Raw genomic sequence first — 25,131 nt, 5'->3', positions numbered from 1 at the left:
AGGCAGACTAAATTAAAAGGAATTTATTGCAAATCATGCAGTGTTAGAATTGAAATTGTACATAGACAACAAAATACTTGCAACATTATAACAGTACAGTGTGGAACCTGAATTCTCTCTCAAACAGAATATTCTGCAGGAAGAGGAACTTGAATTACTTTTGTCGTAATATTGGAATATGCACACCATAACTCAATGAAGAATGCCAACGAGGTATCAGAAACCCAATTATGGTCTAAAATAGTTTACTTTCATGTAATAACACTTATTACTACAGGGTCAGTGCAATGGCAAGATAATGCATAAGAAACATGCTAAATATATGGATGGCAAAATGACACATACTGATAGTATCACATTCCTTATTGCTATTTGCTTTAGCTTGCTGTAGCACAAGGATGCAATTTTGTATTTTGAATAAGTAGGTCTAGGTTCATGACATTATTTGTGTAGGGATAGAACCATACAATGCATCACACAGTGATAGAGGCATATATTGCCTTGGGCTCCTTATCACTAGACACCCAACAGAAGAGTAGTAGCAAAAGAATAAAAGTTGACTAAATGAAAGTGCCAATTTCACCAAATCACATTAGGTCCTAACACTCAGTGCACTCTGCAAGTTTGATATGAAAGATGTAACACATATCTGACAAATGTTAAAAGGGCATGAAAAATAACATTTCTTCTGACAGCGTCCAAACAAAGACAAATTTAAGTGTTCGACCGTGCAAAAAATCTTTAGGTTTAGCCGTTTACCCACCAAAGCCATGACTAATAAGAATAACATTCAAATAATCATCTGCGATCCTTGCAATGTGACACGCAAATATAGATCTTCTACCATCGCCAGTGCAATTTAGGAGCACAAAGATGTAGATAGGATTGGGATCCACTCACTACGAGAGAAGATTCAACTCTGGATTGTGTCCCTAAAGTCTCGCAGGACTCAATTAGGTTTGGGTAAAACATTGTAGACCTATCCAGTTAATTCAATAATTAGGCGTGTCACTGGATGCCAGAGGATACTGGAACATGAGCAGGCCCCAGATAAGAGACGATGAGGTGGACATTTTCTGAAAAGTCAAGTCACATTCAGAAAATATATTTCCTCTTTGTCACCTGGCGCTTCTTCATCTTATCGGTTGTAGAACTGGGAGGAGACCCAGGCCAGTCCCCACTTGAGGTTTGTCAGCATGAACTTCAGTGCTTTGGTCCACTGTTCCTCTGAGTTGAACTGGGTCTTGATTGAGTATGAGCCCCCACTGCCTCCAGTGTCCTCAATTTTCCCCTTCTCAACATCCATCCTGAGAACCAGCAGGGGGGAAACACACTGTTACATTGCTTTCTACAGTTTGTGTTTTGGGGTGAAATCTGCAGAATCCACTCCTGAAGCTCTTGGTATTAAGACCAGTGAAAGTGCATATCAAGGTCTGTCTACATCAAGCTTGTATTAAACAAATAATAATGTATTATGAATAAACAACATTAAAGAACTGCTTTTATGTCAAGACTATGAAAATTAAGAGTTTAGAGTGACTGAACGTCATGATTGACAATTTTCTTGCTGACCTATAAGGGAGGCAGAATCCTGTGTCGCCCTTCTCCACCTCCTCTTTAAACTGCTGCACACAGTCCAGGAAGGCCACCATGGCATGGTCAAACTTGTTGTCCCAGAAGAACCGCAGACCCCCCGAGCAGTAAAGTGGGAGCTCCTTCAAAGGAGGAAAATACGTTATGGCTGTGAGGTACATCCAAATGTTTACATCAGATGGCAGTAGAAGCATGTGTAAGAAGCATAACCAAGATTTCCATACCTTGGCTTTGTCTGTTAGTGACTCCAGGTAGGAGTGATTTCCGTATGGAACCAGGCGGTATCTGTAGAGATATTTGAACATTTACACAACGTTACACTCCCAATCAATTTCATATGTGCAACATGTTAACATTGTGATTGCCCCCATGTGTGAGGTGTGACCTCTGGAAGCGTAGGCCCATCTTGTTGGCGAGGGCATGGAGCAGCAGAACAGTTTGCCCCCAGGCAGCGTTGATCTCGTTCCACTCCACGGGTACGCTGGGTAGGCGGCCCAGGCGGAAGTTGTTAATGGTTCCAAACTGACCGCTGTGCCTGGGTGCCAGGACACACAGAAACAACAGGGTTACACATCACGTCAACTTCAGCTTTAACTTGTTGTGGAAACATTGGATTCAATAAATACATTAAATCCAATTGGGCAGTGTCACTCAATCTAATTTCAATTTTGTACTGATATACAATACAGTGTGTCCCTATGTGCACTTACCAGATATGGAAGGTGGCATTGAAGACATTGGTCTTTTTCAGGCGATCTAGTTGGATCTGGCAGTATCTCATTTGGTTATCCACACTCTTCAGCTCGTCATCCAGCTCCAACTGTTGCCGCTTAAACTCGCTATACTCCTTCTGGTGCCTGTTAGATGGAGGGGGGGGTTAGGGGGGTAAGTGAGGGGGGTAAGAGGGTCATCTTGCTGAAGTGCTTAATATGTTTCTCAGTGAAGTTTTTATTTATCAGAAAACCCTCATGAAGGGAGTTATTACTACTTGCTTAAGGCCTTCTATCCATCGCTATGTAAGCTTGTCCTCCCTCTCCCTGTCACACACCCAATGTTTGTAAAGGCATTTGTCCATGTTTTTAAATGCATCTATCCCTGATCACTGCCACCCACACACTCACTGCAGCTCCTCCGTGTCCAGCTGCTGGGAGAGGCTCCGCCCCTGAGCCAGGTCTGCAGCCACCGCAGCCCGCTGCTCCTCCACCGTCTCCAGCTCCTGAACCAGAGACTCCTCCTCCTCCCGGAGCTGCTGCAGCTCCTTCAGCAGGGTCTCCTCTTCCTCCGCCTGCAGGTGGGACAGCAGCTCCAGACAGTTCCTCGGAGGGGGGAAGAGACCAAGGCGAACACATACTCACTCAATTGACCTGTGGTGTTTGTTCAAAGGATTCGCGCCCATCAATGATTGTGAATTGTCAGCACTGTGCCGTTAAGGCCGCTTACTTATAGTTCTGACACTCGTTTTCGGTGATGTTGAGCTGGGTGTCCAGATGATCGAGCAAGGTGTCTGTACACTCCTCACACAGTGGGTGGTCTACATCTGTCTGCCCTGACATGATGTCAAACAGGTCACTTGTCACCTATGAGGGAAGAAAATGGGATGAGCAAGATCATCACTAAATCGACCAAAATGACATTCACCCTATGAATCTTGTGCATGTACTTTTCCAGCCATAACATACAATTGTGCCATTTAAAGAAGTTGTCAATGACATAGTTCAATCTCACCTTCAACCTGCGACTCAAGTTTTCCATAGTGCCTCCATCAGATGCTTCTCCAATCAGAGTGAAGCTATTGGCACTTTCTGTGGACATCATTCTAACAGAGCATGACACGCTGGGTGAGAACGAGGAGTGCGTAGCTCATATTGAACAGTATAGACTAAGGTATGCATAGGCCAAGCACAACATCACTAAAGTGGCAGAAGTTAGCTGACCATCCTACCTTGCTGGAGGGATGTATTTTCTTGCTACCCCATCCTGCTTTGTTTCCACAAAGGTCTCCTGGACAAATGAAGAAATGTTGAAACATTTCTGATATTTCCCTCAGGCTAGTGTTCTCTCTGAGTCTAGCATATTCCCCTAACTCCGATGAGTTTGGCGCTTCTTATTTTTTGTGTATACATATACACAACTGTATCTCACCTCTGGGGCACTCTCCCCTTCGTGGTTGTCAGTCTGTTTGCTTGGTGTAACTGTGACCAATGGAGCTGACGATTCATAAAAAAAAAGAACAACTATGTGATGTAGGCCAGACATCACAATGACACATGTCTGTCGATATGGGTAGGCAAGGTAAATGTCTATTTGTGTGTAGGTCACATACCAATGAGTTCCTGAATGGTAACACGATCGAGCACATTAAATGATGTGTCCAGCTTTAGAGGTTGACTACAACGTTGACACACAAAGCTGACCTGCATTGTGGTGCTTGAGGACTTGGACCCCTCCATTGCTAGAAGAGAGAAATACATCCACTTAAAATGTAACACTTTACAAAGCTTAGGCTTATGGATGAATGGGCAGGCTGCTTCACCAAATGTCTCGAAACCCAATAGTGCACCGAGCTAATACTAACATTACTGTCTATGTTGCTAGACTGGTTTTACAATAAGCAACCTAGTGTTTAGCCGTTAGAAATCCCAGTAACTACAGTGGCTAACGTTGGTGCCTACTACTGCTGGCAAGTAAAGGTAGCATCATTGATGTAGCCAAACAGTCGAGAAAATCAGGGGACGCAGCTTTGAGATCGCAAATAGTGGTAACATAGCAGTGCATGTCAAATTTAGCTAGTCAACCAAGACTGTTTATTATTAGCTAGGACAGCTTAGTAGCTGTGTCAGCAGCTATGGTAGCTAACTAGTAGTAGCACTAGCAGGCAATCGTTTTCAATACTGTAGAGTAGCTGTTAAATCATCTATGGCAGTAACTTAACCGAATATCAGCAGTTGCAACAAGATATGGATTTCTAATGAAACGTAACAGAACTAACTTCTCCTCGAATGGGTTTTAACAATAAAGTAAATACTGAATATTAGTTAGCATTACTTTTCTTACCACTGACCGAATACTTCCGAGACCGTATTTCTGTTTACGACGGATGTGACGACGGATGTGACGATCACGAGAAAGTTGCCTTCTGATAGTCACGTGACAAAATAGTTGCGGGAAAACCAAAACATTACGAAACAGGAACATCTACTGGTAAGTTTTTTGGGGGACAAATAACGTTAAATATCCACCACCAGTAAACACCGTTGAATAATATTTATATTTACAGTCTTTGTGATGTTTTATTTCTTTATTTTTGCTACATGAAAGACAATCTCCTCAACGATATAGCTATCCACAATCGTTTCTTCTCTTCCCCAATGACGCTGCGTTGTCTGTCTGTGTAGCTTGACGCAGAGCCATGACTCTGGCTAGACGTAGCTTGCTAACCTGTTAAATATTTTGATGTGTGTAGGTAGGGAATCTAACAGCAACGATCCCGACTAATGTTGAAATTTAGTCAGCAAACGTCCTTTTCAAGTGAATACAATGAAAACTCCTAAAGTTGAAGACGTCAAACGAGGTATATCTGTCCTTTGGGAGACTCTGCGGTGTCCAATATGGTGAGTAGCCTGACGTCTGTTTAGTTAAAATAACAACATTTGGTTGTCATCAATGTTTTCGTGGTTGATGATAAGTAGGACAACTACATGGAATGTGTTATGTTGTTGCTCAACAAGCCTGTATAATATAGAATTCTCATAACGATTTTTTTTCATGTTAAGTTTGGACTTGATGAACAATCCTGTGTCTACAAAGTGTGACCATCAGTTTTGCAAGTAAGTAATCATATCTCTAGGTAACATTTTAAAATAAGGTTTAACAACTGTGAGTGATTTGACATTAAGGAACTTTCTATTAGGTTTTGTATGACAAAGCTGTTGGACTGTACAAAGAGAAAGGAAGCCAATTGTCCGATTTGCCAGACCAAGATCTCTAAAAGGTAAGACGTATATAAAGAAAAAATAAACACTTTGTGAAATCTGCTATGAAATTTGATAAATATTTGCCAAGCATCTCTGTCCTATTAAAAACAATCAAAGTACATTACCTAAGGTATTAGGTATTAGCCATATACAGTAATTCATAAGTGCTACTTTGTTTAAACTTGCCTCTGCTTGTCATAAGGAGTTTACAGGAGAGTCCTGGTTTTCAGAGACTCATCGAGGGATTGCAGAATATGATTCAGGCCTTTGAACATGACAGCAGCACAAACTGTAAGTCAACACATTTTATGTCACAAACACATTAACGATATATATATCCTTTAACTGTTGATTAATATTATAAGTCTCATGGACTTTCAGACTTCACTGGGATGTGTCAGCAAAGAAGACAAACTTGGTAAGAAAATATAACCATCATTTTTTGTGAATAGAATTTTAGCCTGCACAAACTATTGCTTGCTTGCAAAGCATGGTTGGGCCTTCAGTGTTGCCAAATGCACCTTTTGGTTGACTGAATAACCACAAACGGGTATTCAAATTGCCTTTCAATTACTGATACCCTACCAATTTCCTTTTTATCAGTGTCACAGGGGTTGAGTCAAAGACATATCTCTGCAATGGTGACAAAGTGTCATCAATTGACACGTCTAACACTGATCTTACTGGGGAGAAGGATGGAGAACAAAATGATCTGCCAACATCCTTAACCTCAACTCTAGCAGGTGAGAGAAGTAATTATTGCCACCTTAGCGAATGTCTTTCCTCCATGTGTTTAGAGTTTTCGGGCTAACACATTCGATACATGTAGGTGTGTGAACATTCTAATGACTGTATTTGCTTCTCATGTCTTTGCGTTCAGCCAAGGATGGCTTTGCAAACCTTATGGGTCTTGAGGATTCCTGCCCGTTCGTCTCAGACAATGAGGGGTTTGACAGTGGACTTGGTGAGGCTCCCCCAGCCGAAAAAGAAATAGACTTTAAAGTGTGTAGCTCACACACTGAGGGGCAAGAACCAGCAGGGGACACAAACGTAACTCATATTGTGGAGCAATCCACATCCAGAAGTCGAGGGAGGAAGAGAATCACAGAGTCTGCAAATCCTTCTTGCCAGCTGGTTTTAATTCCTGAAGTCGGAGAAAACCAGAACGTACGGAGATCTTTAAGAAACCGCAAAAAAGAGACATCGACCCCTGAAAAAGTTATTGATTTAAGACAGAAGAAAAGTCTTGAGAAAGTCTCGGAATGGCTCATGAAAAACCCCCCACTTGAAGAAAACTCAGAGGTTGAAAATATCACTTGTGCTTCTGAGGACTCTGCCTCAGTAGTAGATTTCTCTGCGACAACAATCTTTCCAGGCAACCTTGAAATGATGGAAGGGGGTCCTAAGAGGGAGGAGCGTATGAAAGGCCTTGAGGAGCAGGTATTTGGGGCAGTTTACAGACGGGAGCGAAGGGGAATCTTGGGTTTCTCTCCTCAGAACAGAGAGGTTAGACACCCTCCAGCCTCTCATCTTGGTGTGGAAGCCCAGGCTTCAAACACAGTCCCCAAAAGGCAGATGAGCAGGAATCTAAAACCCACTGATATTGTCAAAAGAACTCGCTCTGAGGAGAAACGCGAGGGTGTTTTTAATGATCAACCAGAAGAAAGAGAAAAGCATGACATTTTTAAAGAAAGTGAGAAGCCTCACAGAAAGTCAATTGACCTCAATCAGGAACTGGCTTCCAGCAGCACTGACAGACTTGGAAACAGCTTAGCAGAGTTGCCAGAGGAGATCAACAATGAGGTTGAAGGTCAACACAAACACGTTCCTGGGTTGGATGTTTTGCAGCAGCATGGAAAGAGGATCTCAAGGAGAGGGATGTCTGATACCTGGCAGAATGTTGATGGTGATTTGCAAGCACAAGCCAAGACAAAGTTAGAAATGAGTGACAAAAAGAAAATGGCCAAGAAGAAAAATGAGGCAGATATGGGCAAGTCAGTGAAAGTCCCTAAACCCCTAGTGCTTGTTGGTGTTGGCGAGAATGATTGCAATCCGATTGAGATCACCAAGCCTGGACCAAGAGCAGCAGAGACAGCTGTTCACATCGAGAATTACCCTAGCAGTGAAGAAATTGGAAGTCCAAACATGAGGCAGACCAGAAGGAGTAAGAGGCTACAACACTTCACAGAGGAAGTCCAAGGCAGTCTCAAGAAACCTTGCACTGGAAAAAACTTGATCCGTCATGTCGATACAGGTGCAGCTGACTCTGAACATGCGTTATCTTCACAATCCATCAAGAGGAATGGGTGTGTGTTTGATGAAGACATGGGTGGAATTGAAAACATGGATTCTAAGTGTACTGAAATGACAATCGAAAAAACAAACATTGTTGAGTATATAACTCAGGTTTCAGGGATTCCTTGTGAAGCTAATGCTACTTGTTCAGAGGCTACGGTACCTTGTTCAAGTTCACTTAAAACAAATATGCCACGCCTCGAGGCTGTTGACCACAATAATTCAGTAATAGACGAATCAAATGAAGAGGCATCCGCAAGTGAGGCCATATGTGTTGAGATGGAGAAGGAAGAGGAGGACATAAATGATAGTGAACTGGACACCGAACAACTGGTAAAAAGCTTCAAAGCAATCAAAAGAAAATCGTTCCGCCTTGGTAGTCCAACAGTGACAAAAAGTTATCAGAAATCAGACATGCATGAACAAAATGGCACAAAATCTAAAGAGAACAGCTTAGTAGGTAGTGGTGTAGAAATAGACGTTCCCAATACCGAGGAATGCTCAGTAGTGCAAAAACAATTGGGAGCAAGGATAGAACTGGAACATTCATGCTGCAGTGATTTGATCCCCCCTTCAAATTCACCTCACCATATTCTACAAAAAGCTACATTGAGGAGGCATAGAGGACTGACGAAGTCTATAGATAATAGACCGTCAATAGAAGTAGAGGAATCATCTAACCAAAACACCAATGTGGTGACGCAGGGAAATATACTGAGCCAACATTCAGGAAATACTGTTAATAGTGTTCTCAGCACCAATAAAGTTGCAAAGAGTCAACTGCCAAGTCCGCATCCGGTAAATTCTGGACCCCTGTTTCCAGTATTCGGTGCCTCTGAGGAAGATTCACCAGCCCAGACCCTTGGATCCCCAAAGCAATCTAGTGAGAATCAGGAGCAACATCAGTTGCACTGTAGTTGGAAGAAAAGTCTGGAAAGAAGCCAGAATCCCAAATCAGAGAGCACAATAGAGCAGCGGAAATGCCGAGACAATACGAATGGTAACGTGGCCAATTCAGAGGCCTCCTTGACTCCAGACGGCCTACTGCCTCAAATCAGCCAAACTGTGGCCAGCCAAGCTGTACAGAGCGGCAAATCTAGTAGCGAGGCCAGCGTGTACATTCCAATCAAGAGCAACCCCAAGCAGAGGAGGAGAAAAACTCAGAGACTTCAGTCTTCAGAATCTGACTGCAGCAATGAGGAAGACGAGCTACCTTCCCTAGCACAAATATTCAGACGCTCTCCTTATCCACCTGTGGACCAGGCATGTGCTAGTGTTGTGAAAGAATCTTCTGGGTTGTCCAGTGGCCAAGTAAAGGACCAGAAAACCCCCACCAAGGCTGCCTGGGTTGAAGTAACCGATGCTGCAGGCGGATTGGCAGAACCAGATGACATCTCTCCTGCCTGTGGCAGGTCTGAGTGGGTAAACTCAAGCCAAGCCTCAGATGATCTTTTTGGAACACCAGATGAATGTAAGTGAATGTTTTTTTTGATGATTTGTTCGACACCTTTGTGTCAGACAACACCTTCTTGTTGTTGTTTGACACATGCAACACCACACCAAACTATTATTTTCCAATTTACAGGTTCAGTTGCTGTAAGTGATACTGGCTTGTCAATGGAATCGTCACAATTTTCGAGTGAAATCATTGCCACACAAGTAAGTAGATATAGCTTCATAAAAGTGTACCATGTAACATTTGTTCTGTGGTTATTTTTCAAGAATACAACCTTAAGTGTGTAATCTTGTGGTTAGATGTTAATGTTTAAGGTTGCCTCCCAATCTTAGCATAACTTTCAGTATGGACTGTATTTGGAATAATTAAATAATTCCAATGATAACAGTTCTGTGGCCTCAATATTTCCCACTATCCTATAGCATTGACTTAGTTAATCAATCCTGTAGAAAATTAAACGATTTTTGCAAATCATACCCCTGGTGATTTGCTGTCCTTTTTGCTGCATCACCACATCATATCCAATAGATGGCAACACTTACTTTTTTTCCCCCACTAAGCTGTCAACGCTGTGATGACACACTACCTGAGCACATGAAGAATGTTCCTCTCAGCATCTATCTAAATTGCATTTCATTTACGTTGTTGGAAATATAGCCAAGGAGATCAAGCTTGTTTTTGTCCTCACCTATCTTTGTGAACTTCCATTTTTATCTATCTGCTGTATATGACTGAGGTGGGTTTTTGGAGTTTAGGCATCAGGGAAAAGATGCAGACTAGGTTTCTTTATAGTAGTACACAGTTTTTATAGGTGCTCTCTGAAATCCTAGCTTGGGTGCTATGACTGCAGCAGGTGGGTGATTGTATTAAGATGTTAAAGAAACAGTATGTGGATTGGATGTTTTAAACGGCTTACGATTAAACTAAATTCCACGATACAAATATACCAGTATATGAGTCCAGCTTTGTCAAGGAATTAGACACAAACATTATTTCCTGGAGGATCCATATAAGATTTACTCACTTGGCTGTGTCTAGTTTTGGCTTATTGCTCTGGTTATGCCCAGTGAGTAATGGGTTTAGCCAAAGCTCTGACACATCTGGAGGCCTTGGCTGCTGCAGGCTGTTTGGAGTTGGTGTTCAGCCAAACTGGTCTTGAAGAAGGGAGCACCAAGGTCTACTCAAAAACGGATGACTGCATCCCAGCTCACCCATTATCAATTTTATCTGGGATTTTTTTTATTATCTCTCCGCCACTGAGAAATCAGTGTTACTGGATTGTCTAGTTTATGCTGTCTGACAGAAAATGAATTCTCATCTCTTATTTTCCTGAGTACAATGACAAGCTGAGCATTATTCTTACTCTTTTGATAGGCTGTTCTTATTGGTTATCTATGCACGTCAGCAGACAACCACACCCCTGTTTATACACAGTTTATCTCAGTAGGCGCTCACCAATCACTGCCTTTCTTTGAAGTTGGTGTACTATATAATTATTGTTGCATTTTCCTCATCTTCCGCACTTATCAAACCTATAATCATCTCTCTTTACCGCATTTGTTTGTCAGCAAAAGATTGCAATGCAGGAGGAGTTGAAGAGGCTGGAGAAGATGATGGCTCTTGTTTCTGAAGCCCTCCAAGAAAAGGAGACTGGTCCAGATCCCCAAACAGACAGCCTAGCAGGTATAACCTTGACAACTGCAATGGACAGCACCCAGAATTATTTTTTATTTTGGTCTGTTTGCTTTGATTTCTAGTGACATTGTTTCAAAAACACCTGCTTTTTGAACAGTAACTGACCTTAATTTGTCTGTTGTTCAGTCTCCCCAGGCCCAAACCTCCATATGAACCTGCCTTGTGGCAAAGACATGTGTTCCAGGTGAGCCAAGATTGGAGGGAATTAACATGGCTGCAGATAATAACCGATTTAATAAAATACTAGATGCCTGATTGCTTCATAGTACTTACAATCCTCAGCGGACTGTGTACTGTGTTAAAACAATTAGCATGGCACTATATTTTAGCTACACAACAGCTTTCATTACAGGTTTTTTTTTCTCTCAACACTTCAATAGCTCAAGTTTTTTTCCCTGTGAAATTGCATTCAAGCAGAATTTGAGAGAGAAAAAGTTTGCTGTTGTTGGTTGGCATCAATGTGTTACTGGCAGCGACGCATTTTCCACAATAGGCCGATGCATCTCAAGAGGACAGCCGGATAATCTCCCTAATGAAGCTGGAATCTGCTTATGCTGCTTATGCTGTGGAGAATAAAAAAGTCATTAGTGACTGCATCTTATTTGTCATTAAGAGCACTTAAGGGAAACTTGTGATGCCACTGCAATTTATCTCTCCCGCTCGACTGCTTTGTCTTGCAGGGTTCTAAATGCTGTGTTCTGGGGAGAAAAGGAAGGGGTTGAGGGTTTAGGGGAGCTATCAAGGAAAAAGTGGAAAGACCAAGATTAAACAGGTTTTCACTCTTTTTCCACTGTGCCTGTATGAAATGTGCATTTGTGAAATAGTAAAATCTGATCTGCATTGGTCCTTTCTCTTTTTTTTTTCTTTTTTTTTACATGGTTCCACGGAGGTGTCTCTAATTAAATGCACCCCTGCTATGAAGCTGCATTACTTTATTCTCATTAAATTTCCCTTGGGAGTCTCAATCTCAAAGGATTTGATTGGCAGACATCTGCATGCCAGATCCAGTTTCAATAATTAGAGAGTACCCTTTAGTCACACTGTTTACTCGCTCTGTATATGTGGTGTCAATTTTAACTCATTCTGGTTTGGTATGTTCCTTTCTTCTTTTTTTGTTCTCCCCCAGAACCAAAACTGATTCTCTCTTGTCTGTATCCCAGGGAATGTGCCACAGACGGGGAGGAAGAGCCTGCCTCGATGCCTCATGGCTCTGGAGCCTCTGAAGGCCTGGGGCCCACTCAGCCCAGCCCCACCAAGCATGAGGGGACCAAAGGGATGGGTAAGACCACTGCACCAGGACATCTCATAATGAGGATCTCTGGTACAGCCAGGGGGTCAGGAGTGGGACACTGGTTAAATAAAGGTTAAATAAAAATAAACAACGTGACGCTTTTTATTTCTGAAATTGTCTTTTTATCATGAAAAGATTTCATTTTGATGAACACCTTCACGCACACAGGATATGTCTGTTTGTTTTTGCCAACAGGGCAGCGCTGCAGGCAGTCACAGTCAGGCCGGAGTCTCAGAAGCATTCATGCAAATGAGATCCCCACTCCAGTGGGCCCAGGAGGGAAACCAGGAGAGCAGACCACAAACACATCTAACATTTCACTATCACAAAGTCGAGAGTCAAAGGAGAACCGTGAAGATGCTCCCTCCATGGATACAAGCTCAACACACCGTCTCCAGAGCGACCATGCCAGGGTCACGCTGGTACTCGTGCCATCAGGGCTTGGCGTAAATGAACAGGTCAGAGTGTGCATTGAATACTTTTTTTTATTTTTTTTATATATATTCTCACTTCTTGAGTGTTGAACTTTCTTTAAGGTTTTAAATTCCTTCTCATCTGCGTTTAGACAATGTTGAAGAAGTTTGCCAGGAGAGTTGGTGGTAGTGTGTGTTCACAGGTGACAGCAGAAACTACCCACGTTATAATGAACACAGGTGAGTCTTAAGCCTCCATTAGCCCTAATCTCCACAACATTCAGCTTGCAGAAGTAACCTTCAGCTCACGTCTGAGTTAGACTCTCGCACTTATCAAGGATAAACATGTAAAGAATTCCCGAAAGTTGTATTAGTAGAGAAGTGCATTAGCAGGTTAACTGTTTTTCCATAATTTATTCTTCGAAATCAACTCTCTGCCTTTTGATAGAGTCCCACTAGGTTCTGTGCAATTCAGGTACTTTTGATAGAAACCTCTTAAAAGGTCTGCTCAATAGAGACACACACACAGATGTCTTTGTCCTTAATTATGTTCTCTGATGGATTATTTTTTATTTCAAAGCCCCCTTTCTCCAAAGCACCACATTAACAACCCCTGCTAAAAAGAGTCTCTTTCAACGATGGCCGTTTCCTTGGAAACCACCAAATTAGTTTTCAAGTTCTTGATATTTTAGAGCCGTGAAAAGAGGAGAGGGTGAGGATTGTCGTCAACGGATGTCATTAGAATCAAACATTGTTTTAGCTTTACATCAATGCCTTAATTATTGAAAGGCACAATAAGGATATCAGATGAGTGCTAATGAATGATATCAGAGATGTTGAATGACTAAGTAACAAGCTTGCTAAACTGCTCATCTAGTTTTGACCTTCCAGTCCCTCTTAAATGTCCAGGTAGATGTTTATGTACTCTTAATTCCTAGTACCCATGCTGCTTTTCACAACATCAGACCAGCCATTTAGTCAAGGACTTCACTGTTGCCTTATGCATTGGCTGACACTTAGCCTCGTGATGAATCGTTTCGTCATTAGACTCCTGTGGAGTTAGAGAGGAATCTCTTAATGGCCTGTTACAGATCAAATACTGATAATGCACCAATAACTAATTAAAAAACTTAATTTCAGTGCAAGGATGTTTACTTGCAGTCTAACCACATTACATATTGGTGGTTGGACAGTGCTGTTTATGGGTGTAATTGTAAAAATGAAACATTCCATATTGTGTGAAGAAATGGGAAAAGGGGTGGCTTCTCTGGTGCGCTGTCTATTGCACCTGACAGAAGAAGCTGCAGGCAGGGTCCATAAGAGCACACCAGGGCTCCCACCCACACACTCAGGCGCGTGTGTGTGTGTGTGTGTTTGTGTGTTTCTCGCATCCTGGGTTTTAATGTTCCTATGTTTATAACCTCTCAGGATGACTTGTCCGCTACACCGTTACACAACACAAAAAACACTTAATTAATATTCGCAAAGTTGACACCAGAAAGATACAGTCAATCAATGTATTGTATGAGTGACAAATCTTGTCTGAAAAATGTTGCATTGTTAATCCAGTGTATTGTTAACAAATGTCTGATTGCGTGTGATGTGTTTTTTTTAATATCTCTCATCCCGCCACAGATGAACACCTGGTGTGTGAGCGCACGCTGAAATATTTCCTGGGTATTGCAGGAAGAAAGTGGGTGGTGAGCTTCCACTGTGAGTTATGCTCTTTGTAATTACTTGTTGTCACAGACAGATTGGGGACAAATACTGTAAATGTGAAACCACAGCAGGGGGGGGTTTCTTATGTAACCTGGCAACATGTTTCCTTTTTGTCTCTCAGAAAATAAGCATTGTTTTGCTCTCATATGATCCACAGGGATTTCTGAGTGCTTTAAACAAGAAAAACTCTTATGTGAGGTAAGTTTGCTTTCATTTCTTCCTGGAGTTTTGCCATCATATTTAAAATAGTAAAGAAAAAAAGCATTAACTATTTACAGGAAATGTATTTTGAGTTTGTTAAGATTTGATTAGCTTCGATGGAAATGTATTCATGCCCAAAGGGAAAATCCCATTTAACCCCAGGTGGTGCACCAGGCAGCCCACCTAGTCAGCTCCAACCTGGTGATGGTCAAGGCCAAACCAGAGATGGTCAGCACCAAGCCAGAGTTAATTCTATTGTCTTGTTTGTATTTGTTACTATTTGGTCTTCAATTTAGCTTGACTTAATGTAGTGACTATACGACTTGCATGACTACTTTACAAATCAATAGGGACACATTTTAAACTGTATCTGAGCACCTTACTGAGATTACAAAATGATAAATCAGATGATTTGGTGCGAATCCTTTCCTTGGTATAATCATTTTTGGCATCCTTCATACAGCATAGCGCTTGTGTTTCCATAGACGCCGTACGAGGTGCGAGGAGATGTGGTTAATGGACACAATCATCATGGGCCTACGAGATCCCGAGTCACAGGGGACAGCCATGTGAGTCCCATCTATTATTCCAGCACAGGCACAGCCTATTTGACACCTGTCATGGTTTGTTTTGTAAAAGCCTTATTGTTAAATGAGATTCTCTTTTCAAAGGACTTGACAGTTTCATCATGCAGTTTCCTCACAAATCTGCTATTTCTGTGCTTTGATACGTATAATAGGTATCACAAAAAAAAAAAAAAACATATGATAATTGACAGGTATGACCCAGCCTTAAGGATCACGTGTCAACTGGTGAAGATAATTATTTCCTTGGCATTTGGTCAAAGTGGAACTAATTTCAGAAACACATCTCAAAGGATGAATTAGACATGGCTGGACATCATCTTTGACTCAGTATTATAAACAGTTTGAGGCTCTTCATTGAACTACCTAAGTAATTTCATGCCTGTTTAGAAAGGCTCTATTAGTTTTTTCCATCCATGGATTCAGCCAGACATAGTCCTGGTCACAAGACCAACGTGATTGACACATTTTCAGATAAGTTGTGTTTGTGGCCAGAATGCTGATGCCAGTGAGCCTGGAGTGTCTGAGGCTTATGAGCCTGTATTATTCAGCTGCATATTTGACCATGTGTCTATTCTTGCTTTTGTGAGTTTGTGTGTGAGAGAGAGAACCGGCATGCTTGCATGCAAGCGTACGTTATCACGTCTTGGTTTTGATGCCACCTGAAGGGCATTAGGTGTTGTCTAAATGAGAAATCTGTAAATGAGTCTTTTTCCGTCAGATTGCTACCTCAGGCTAATGATAATGACCATGGATGGAGACGAAGGTGTGAAGAATAAAAACATTTCAGGGAATGTATCTTCTGAAACGGTGGCAACGAACCATTTAAAGCTATAAGCTTTGATGTTCGGCTGCTCTTATATCGGTCCTCTGCTTTTTGACATCATGAAATCGAGTTCAATTGAAAATTATTCACAATATGAATTTATTCTAACCTTATACTCTCGTAATTTGTACTAAAAGGACACCTTGCGCACAGACTCATGGACTGGGTTTTTGTTGTTGTGTGAAATTGGTATCTGATCCACCTTGATCAACAGCCAGGAGGATAAATGCCTCCTCATCATCCAATCATATACTCAGATTCTTCATATTAAATGGACATTTTATATAACCAACACCATTTTCTTAAACTGAGAATGGCATTTTGTGAAGAAATATGTGAATCTTATCAGTTCTCGTATTCCCTCTTTCTAGCTTCTTATGAAGGACTATGAAGTCTACTTTCAAGGGCCTTTCACTGATATGACCACAGGTAAGTTAACCACAAGCTGACCTGTACCTATAAGCCTAGTACTGATGAGAACTTGCAACACTACAGTAATTATGTAGCAATAGTTTGTCCTACTGTTCCAACAGTGTGCTCGTACCTATAGTAGCCTACATGTGTCTCCATGTCAGCTAAAATTAAGGCTTTAAGTAAAACTCCAGGTTCAGTCAGGTATTGCCTGCAAAGCCTCTTAAAGCATGGTCTGATTGAACCACGCTCCAGGCTAATGTCCCCCACCTCCATGTCCAGCCAGCCTGGGTCCCTGCCATTATTCTCTGATTCCTTTGAACTGTTGCCCACCGACGTTTCCTGCGCTCTGATTAGCCCTTCGCTAGTTAGCATGCCTAGCGAGCGGTTAGAGTGCTAGCACCGGAGGGATCGTACACCTGGATAATGAACTTTTTGAAATGCAGCCATAAAACAAACGGAGATTGTGTGCTACTCATTTGCATATATTTCTGAAAGGGGATGGAGGCAATGGGGGAGTGATGCAACAACAAATAGGTGGTGGTAATATATGGAAAGCCCCTACCAGATACACTCAGGGCCTTTCTGTGGCACCGTTGTCTTTGGAGACAAGAAAATGAATCGCGCTCTCGAACTCCCCCCGCACTCAGCGCTGGCCTGCTGGACTCTGATACACACCCGCCTGCAGTTCTGGGTGAGAAAGAAAGAAAATAACGGAAGAACCACAAGATAAAAGTAGTTCACATAAGTATTGACTGACACCAAGAACAGCTTGAAGCTCACGCTGTGTTAAACTCCTGTCATCTGGAGAATGGCTAGACTAGCAATGACAGGTGATAAAGTTGGTGATGTTAGGACTTTTATAACTCATAAAAGTCACACTTATTATTAGAGCTTTGTATGACACTTGCCATAGACATTTTCAAATGTTCAAAAATTATCAAATGGAGGAAAGTAATTCACGTGTCAATGGTCTCAAGTAGAGAACTTGTACAATCAGACACCTTGGGTATATCGAAAAAAAATTATAGAGTAAGTAGAAAATGGAGCACAACCTTGTTTCTTATATGTACCGTGAGTCTGTGTTTCTCTGCAGAGGTAGTGGTATGTTTGGTGTCCTTTGTACAAAAGCCCCACATTATTGCTCAGGGGAATGTTTTCCCTAGCAGGATGAATGAATAGATAAGGTGGATGGGTGAAGGTCTTAAAGGACATATTTTTGAAAACTACTAGTACTGACTGTTCCCCCACCCCCCTTCCCTCATCTCTGAGTGTTTTCCAGGGTATCTTCCTGCATGGCTGGATCAATGGTAGCCTGCTAATGGGTTTGCGTCTCAGCGTGGGTTCACGTAGAAGGAGTACCAGGATGCTACCATGTCTTTCTCGGTGGAACATCTCGACAAGAGCTTCATCTATTATGTACCGTTAGCCTTGGAGCATCATATACAGTGATGCCATCCAAACCACCAGTTACTGGGGTGTATTTCCTGGGCGCATTGGCTCGGACTTCCTAGCAGGCTCACGTTTCTTACTCCATTTCCCTTCCTGAGGTTTGATACAAAGTCGGGTTCCAAGGACAAACAAGCCAACACAAAAAAGCAGGAATGACCCATAATGTTCAACATGCATTGTCACCATTTTTCAACCGTATCCATGTCATCTGTCCTGTTTTTCCCATTAGTACATGACAGGGCAAATGTGTTTGCGTTGAAGGATACAGTAGATGTTGACAAGAGAACGAGGGGGGGGGGGGGGTGTTTCAATCCAGGAGAAACGGCCACCACCTGTTGATGAGATGAACGAAACATAAGGTGTTTTGATTGAAAACAGGCTGTCAGTGTGGTCATTTAACTACATTTAGGTAAACCCCTTCTGGCTGCTGGTGTGGGATGACACAGCGACTTACTAAGAGGGCACTTCCTTATGTCCACCAGAGGAGACCAACATAATAATGTGGATGTAGAGATGAGATAATGACCGGCACAATTGAATGTTTTCTTTGATGGCGTGGTCAGAGCACCCGTTTGACGGTTTAAAGCGTCGGAAGCGTTGTAGGATGGAAAATCCATCTGCTGGGAGTCAGAGCGGTCAGGGAATCGGGTTAGTAATCAGAAGGTTGCCGGTTTGATTCCCGGCCTTGCCACATGACGTTGTGTCCTTGGGCAAGGCACTTACTTCACCCTACTTGCCTTTGGTGGAAATGTCCACGTAGAAACACACACACACACACACACACACACACACTGGTAAAATGGTGTGTGCGTGTGTATACTTAAGGCATTAGAGTGAACTACCATATGTTTAAATGGAAAGGTTTTGACTCAGGAATTCTTCAAGAAAGTTGGCTTTTCACAGGCAGTTTTTAGTAGGTCTGTGCCCAGTAGAATAGATCAGGGTTATGCTCCTTTTCCCCACGTCTGTTCTTTTTGAGTCTGTAATTTATGCACTGTGAAACATAATGACTAGAGGGTCAATGTATTTACCGTGTTGAATTCTCCTGGCTGGCTCATTGACTGTTATTTACCACCAACAAACTACCCCATCCCCTTTCTGTCCTCCCACTTCCTGTCTCTTCTACCTTCTTGCCTCTCTCCTCACATCCACTCTCTCCCCCCATCCCCCCTCCATTCTCCCTCCATCCTCCCTCCATTTTCCCAACAATTGATGGTATCCTGTAATGAACCCTTCATTCTTAAAACACGCTTCAGGGATGTGGATGAGGGAGAACAGAAAGAAAAACCCACGCCTGAGGAACAGCAACTGACAGGCGATATTGATGATTCAGATTTGCCCTTTTGTGTGTGTGTGTGTGTGTGCGTGTGTGTGTACGTGTGTATGTACAGGTCAGATGGAGTGGATGGTGGAACTATGTGGAGCGAGAGTAGTGAAGGACCCACTCCTTTTCATGGATAAACGGGTATGTGTGACCTTCCCTCCTCCAGCCATACTTAAGTGGGAGCCCCATGGAGCTGTCAGACCTCTGTCCTCCTGCCCACTCAAGCTTACATTCAATGTCTGAGTAGTTTAATCTTTAAGAGGATGGCAAAACTATTTAAAGAATGTGTTGATGTCAAACCAAGATTACTGTGAAAATGGAGGACACTTGCTAAGGAAAATAATTTGTGGTGAAAAAAATATATTTATAATTCTGATTGTTGTTTCTCATACAGAAGTTCCATCAAGTAGTTATTGTACAGCCTGGTTCAGACATATCAGAAGCGATTAGCTACAAAGGTGGGTATCATTTACTTTTGGGTTTGAGTTAAACACAGAACATTCACACACAAGTCTGTACCGACCGAAAACACAGCCATACACATCACGCTGTAACACCCTTTTTAACCCTGACATTAGCAAAGGGGGAAGGAATTGCATCATTTCTGCTGAAGTGGCTCTTGGCTAGGGGACCTGCATAGACCTGCAAGGTGTCAGAGAGAGTGCTTGTGTTTGACTGGGCTAGGGCACAAACAGGAGTGAATGTCCTGTCTGCTGTTAAGAGAAGGGATGAAACTGGGGCTCTTAAAAATATTGAGTTTACTTCGACAGACAGAGGAGAAAATTGTAAAAAGATTCCAATCAAAATGGAGAAAGTCAAGATCTAGCCAAAGCAGCGAGTGGAGAGGGAGAGAGGGTACGTGAAGAAGGGGGGGCTGAGAACCCCTAGGAGGTGGAGGAGGTGGTTGAGGAGGAGAAGAAGGAGGGGGAGGAAGAGGTGGTGGAGGAGGAGGTGGCGGAGAAGGAGGAAGGGGAGTGAGTGAGGGGAGACAGAGAGGTGCAGTGCCAGGGCTGGAGTCCCAGAAGGGAGATAGGGAGACTTTGATAAAGGTGGAGAGAGTGACAGAGGAAGAGATAAAGAGAGAGGTGGTAAATCAGCCTGCTCTCTGCGCCTTCTGATTTGTGTTGCTGCATATTTAATGTGGCCTTTCCTCTCCTCCTGTGTCTTTAGGCTTTCCCAGCCCAGGTAATTGAAGTACACCTTTTCGCTTTCGGCTCTCGATTTTAAACACGCATGCGTGTTCATGACATGCGCAACTTGGACTTGGAATGTCATTGTTGGTTAACAGAGAACAGTCAAAAGCCCAGTACACACATACAGAATGCACACAACACATTCTGAGTTCTGTTACTATGCTATTATGAATTCACGCTGTAGCGTCGCCAGCCTCTACTGTTTTTCTAGAGTAATACAGGTTGTTGACTTTTGGCTTGAAGGACACCTTTGTATTATGGTCTCGTTGCTATAGCAACAGAGTTTTCAACCTGGTTTTCTGTCTTGTCTCCAGCCCTCCAGGGAAATGCTACCGTGGTGACCCGTGGTTGGCTACTTGATACCGTGGCAACCTACACCATCCAGAGCTTTGAAAACTACAAAACATAATCCCTAGCCTTTCCTCTAAGCTGTGGACCTTGTACACCTTGCCAACTTTATGTGACCTGGGAGACTTTCTACTTCCTCCCAGGCAGTTCTGTGGTCAGGCCTGAATTTGTCCCCTGGACTTTGTCTTCTCGGACTTCAAAAGAAAGGCCATCTCCTCACATTCAAACACGTCCTATGGGTTCCATTCACACCCAGTCTGTTATTGAAGACGGACCTGGTGTCGCATGCTTGCTGCTCCCACTAGCCTGTATCCAGTTTCATTTCTCTACCAACCTGCATGATCAAGCCCCTCACTACTACGCTACAATTGCAGCACTTTAATCTATTTTCTTTAACCCCCCCCCCCCCCCCTTTCTCTTATTGACTAACCTTCTTGAAGTTACTTTTTATATTTGTAATGTGATTAAAATGTATGCTGTACCTAAAGATTAGAATTTCTGGAAAAAGTCTTCTCTGGTCTGATTTCATCATGTGACAGGAAACTGATGAAAGAAAGGTATGTTTGCATCAGTTATGATGTAGACGTGCATGTGCACAAACACACGCGCACACACACACACACATACATTTATGCATGCTGTCTACACTGAGAATTCAATCAGAATACACATAGAAAACAAGTTTCTCCCTCCTACTTGTCTCATATATTTATGTAGTCTTGTGTAATATTCATATGTGTATTTTAGTCTGACACAGATTTGTTTAAAGAACGCAATGATGGAAGGTTTGCTTGTTTTCCTACCTCCCCATACAAATAGAATGTCATGGACATGTTTCACCAGAGCATAATATTGTTCCACCTCCAAACGACTGAAGACATAACTTTCTGTTGAGCATTAGTTTTTTTCCCCCACAACATTTTGTATTACACAGCTGTCATTAAACTTGACATGACTAGTTAAATAAATTACTAGATTTTCACACACAGAATTCCTTAAGAGCCACCCAAATATGAAAAAAAAAATGTGTTTCTAATATTACACAGCAGTGTCATCATCATCAGAGGAAAAAGTTGTAGGACTTATAATTGCTATCTCAAATTAGGCTCAGATGTGCAAATACTTCACTTAATATGGTCAGTAGGATTTTTATTTATTTTTTATCTTGGAGAAGGAATGAAAAATGAAGATAGATCCAGACATGATTATGTAATTGTTCATTCAAACTGGTGCCCCAAAAATAAAGAACCCTTGATATATTTCAAAATTATACCCATACAACATACATTGAATGTACCCATACAGGGGTTTTTGAAGTACAAAGACAAAAAATTGCTGTCCAATATTCTAGATAATACAATTTTCAGGGTCTATAAAGGTCTATAAAATGTAGTTCACCAAATTGAGAAAAAGTACTGCCCAGTAACTGTCAAAAAAAGTGCTATACAATATTTTAGATAATACAATTTTCAGGGTCCACAGTGCAAGGCGCTGTGTTGATATCACCATTGAAAACCTGTTTCCCAGAATTTGCCAGTAAACGTTCTCGTTTCTCTGAGGCACTGACTCTCCGGTCTGTCATTGTATTACAATATTCTCAGACAGACGTTTGCAACACCAAACAATTCTGACGAGGTTGAACCCTTTTTATCTTAGACAATCTAGTGCATCCTTGATGTGGGTGTTGCTAGGGAAAGCTTTGTGTTTAGCTTGACTACCCGGGGCAGCATCCTCTCAAAGTCTCATGGATTTTCAAGCTGATGTAAGCCCTCGCCATATTCAGGCCCTGTTGCAATATCCTCACTCTTACCCTTCGGATTCCCCTTCGCAGTCCTGCTGCATGTGTACGAGACGTCCAGGTATTGTACTTTGATATCCCAAACAAGAGTAGCTGCACTGAGGGAGAAGAGAAAGCAGAAGTAGGCTTTGCCAAGAGCAAGCGTTCGTCTGAATTATTGAACAGGCAATGTGTTGGATTGGGGAGAGAGAGGATGAGATTGAGGGGGAAGGGCAAGTGCATGGAGACAAGTGTGGCCCTGGTCCATAAGCATGGGCCTGTTGCGCTCTGAAGTATGGCCAATTGTATACCATAGTGGTGACTATAATTTAACACCTGAAAGTTTGAAGGAAGAAACACATTTTTGTTTTTACCTCAGTATTCACACAGCATGTTCACCCGTATACACAGAAAGCTAAAATGTTTGTTGGACTGTCAGAAGCCAGCATAAACAACCAATGTTCTTCCCAACCCAAAAGATAACGGATATGGCTAATGAACCGTCAACAAGATGTCATTTGTTCCTGCTGTCTGCAGAGGAAAATGGACGCCGTCTTTGTCAACGCGATGCCACTTACTGGCCACCTAAAGCTTGGCATGTGGGTAGCGTGACACTGATTAACGACACTGATGAGACTTGGCCTAAGGCTCTTTAGGAGATCTCTAGAGGCATTCTCATGTCTGTAAGACAGGAGACAAGCCGAGCATATTAAATGAGAATGACAAGCTGTGACTGCAGTCATGAAATGTAGTATTGTGTTCTTGGACCCTGTATGGGACAAAACTTGCATCCCTTTGAATAGAAAACACTGTACACCTATTGTCTAAATGACGTAGGAAAAATAATTACACATTGAAATGAAAGTAGCTATAGTATGCTCATTGTATGTTAGTCTAATTGTGTGCGTGTACATGACTTGAACGAATGAAAGAGTTTTGAAGGACATGACTTCTGGATGCTAAATTTGGAGAAACATGACACTTGTAACAGACTTGGTTATTGGCTTGTTCGATCATGGTAGACTGCACTTACGATGGAAGACCAAAGCCTTAAGGGCCCTATGCTTCTCTCTCCTTGCAGTTGGCTGAACCCTACCTACATACTGTGTACTCCGGGTTAAAGTTACAGTAAATATCTATTATGAGCCTTTGTGCGTGCATCTAGAGATGTTTTGCAGGTGGTTTATTGATTGGTGAAACCCGATCTGAGCCTGCAAGTTTATTATTATTACCTGTTGATGGAGGTTTCACCAGGCAGTCATAAACTTTATGTGGTAATATGCATCTGCACACACACAAATGCTTTCAGAAAATTATTCCGTCTTGTTAACTGTATGTTAATTTGGCCTTTTGGCACCTTGCTCGTGCATATTTCATGAACATGGTGCTAATGATTTGGTTGATGAGTCCAAGTGTTTTTGAGAACCGACCTTTATTCAAAAACTAGATCAACTAGGTCTTAAAAAAAAAAAAATGTTGGTCAGAACAACAAGCCAATCATGAGCTTTTCACAACAGCCGCTTAAAACCATTACCTTTAACAGCACTTTTTGTTGACCTATACACAAGTGGGTCTATCTGTTGGGCATTTCTGCCTGCAGCGCCTCCGATGGTGCCATGAGGGTACAGACTCAGGAGCCAGGAGACAATCTTCACTGATGTTTCAGTTTGGACCATCCGGGGAGGGCTCCCTACCACCCTGCAGCCAGGCCTGGGATCCCTGCTGCCCCCGACCTCTTGACCTTTTCTTAGGAGCTAGAGGCTGCCTTGTTCTGCCTCCTTCACAAGGAGAACCTTCCTTAGCACGAAGCCTGTGGTCCCAAGAACCTTCAGGAACCGCTGGGTGGATGTTCTAGTGTAGCCTCTTTTTTTCATTGAACTCAATGTCCTCCATCTTAACACCACTAAATTGAGTAGACTCACTCATGGCAGAAAATAGAAAATCTAACTAATGTCAAAACTTGAGCTCTGAGGGCTTTTAAATGTCACATATACTATACGCTTTGGCATGCCTGAGAACGGAACACTCATTTTTTTTATTTAGTTTTTTGCCCAGCTTCTTGTTCAAATGGCAACAGTCACAGAAAAACAGAGTGTGTGGATGCAGCATAATTGTCTCTGACAAGATCATGAATAATATGGAGGATGCAAAAACATGATGCAGAATTTTCTTTATGAATTCTTTGCTTGGTACTTGGGAATTTACCCTCCATGTTACTTTGTTTGTCCTCAGTTTAACAGCTGCATATTGTCATCCTATCAGCAATATTAGTGGCACTTTATTGTATAAGTAACTTTTAAGGGCCAGTCAACAATGGCTGTGTTGAAATGGGTCAACACACAACTGCTGTTGCCCCTTTATACATGCCCCATAAAACCAAGTATGTCTTTAGATTGAGAAAAACTGGAAGCTTTTTGTTGGAGAGCAGTGAGTTGGGAAATCCCTTCCCTGTTCCCCACACAGAAAAAATGCTTGTTATTGAATCCCTTAGAAAGGAGCTTTGTGTACTTGTCATAAGATTGCCCAATAAACAATACGTGATTTGACAACAATGCATGACCATTCACACACCCGCTTGG

General features: G+C 42.2%; 2 protein-coding genes across 5 annotated transcripts; one reads left to right on the top strand and one right to left on the bottom strand.

Annotated features, from left to right (window-relative positions):
* Positions 1 to 8: 8 nt before the first annotated feature.
* Positions 9 to 4,693, bottom strand: becn1 (beclin 1, autophagy related). Of its 3 annotated transcripts, none has more exons than XM_084670324.1 (12): positions 4,648 to 4,693; positions 3,917 to 4,045; positions 3,736 to 3,800; positions 3,536 to 3,594; positions 3,319 to 3,409; positions 3,034 to 3,170; positions 2,715 to 2,909; positions 2,304 to 2,450; positions 1,979 to 2,128; positions 1,818 to 1,878; positions 1,573 to 1,715; positions 9 to 1,307 (listed from the first exon to the last, which is right to left on the bottom strand). In XM_084670324.1, the coding sequence occupies exons 2-12, from the start codon at positions 4,041 to 4,043 to the stop codon at positions 1,139 to 1,141; spliced, it is 1,344 nt and encodes a 447-aa protein (XP_084526450.1). In that variant the 5' UTR covers positions 4,044 to 4,045; positions 4,648 to 4,693; the 3' UTR covers positions 9 to 1,138. The 3 variants fall into 3 exon arrangements, with proteins under 3 accessions (XP_084526450.1, XP_084526451.1, XP_084526452.1); XM_084670325.1 differs by having other exon boundaries at positions 4,639 to 4,688; XM_084670326.1 differs by having other exon boundaries at positions 4,655 to 4,677.
* Positions 4,694 to 4,727: 34 nt separating this feature from the next.
* Positions 4,728 to 21,262, top strand: LOC146259636 (uncharacterized). Of its 2 annotated transcripts, none has more exons than XM_084670231.1 (21): positions 4,728 to 4,794; positions 5,057 to 5,204; positions 5,367 to 5,420; positions 5,504 to 5,584; positions 5,770 to 5,858; positions 5,949 to 5,985; positions 6,171 to 6,310; positions 6,448 to 9,333; positions 9,448 to 9,521; positions 10,887 to 11,001; positions 11,140 to 11,197; positions 12,174 to 12,292; positions 12,500 to 12,762; positions 12,870 to 12,957; positions 14,353 to 14,430; positions 14,594 to 14,634; positions 15,123 to 15,206; positions 16,419 to 16,476; positions 19,302 to 19,375; positions 19,629 to 19,692; positions 20,742 to 21,262. In XM_084670231.1, exons 2-21 carry the CDS (start codon positions 5,131 to 5,133, stop codon positions 20,834 to 20,836), a joined length of 4,572 nt encoding a protein of 1,523 aa, XP_084526357.1. In that variant the 5' UTR covers positions 4,728 to 4,794; positions 5,057 to 5,130; the 3' UTR covers positions 20,837 to 21,262. The 2 variants fall into 2 exon arrangements, with proteins under 2 accessions (XP_084526357.1, XP_084526358.1); XM_084670232.1 differs by lacking the exon at positions 20,742 to 21,262 and adding an exon at positions 20,405 to 20,717.
* Positions 21,263 to 25,131: the final 3,869 nt, after the last annotated feature.

This window comes from Hypomesus nipponensis, chromosome 13 (assembly GCF_054491055.1).
Source record: "Hypomesus nipponensis isolate SF chromosome 13, ASM5449105v1, whole genome shotgun sequence".
NCBI classification, from domain to species: Eukaryota; Metazoa; Chordata; class Actinopteri; order Osmeriformes; family Osmeridae; genus Hypomesus; species Hypomesus nipponensis.
Note: the sequence above shows the minus strand (reverse complement) of the source record. Positions and strands in the feature narration are given on the sequence as shown.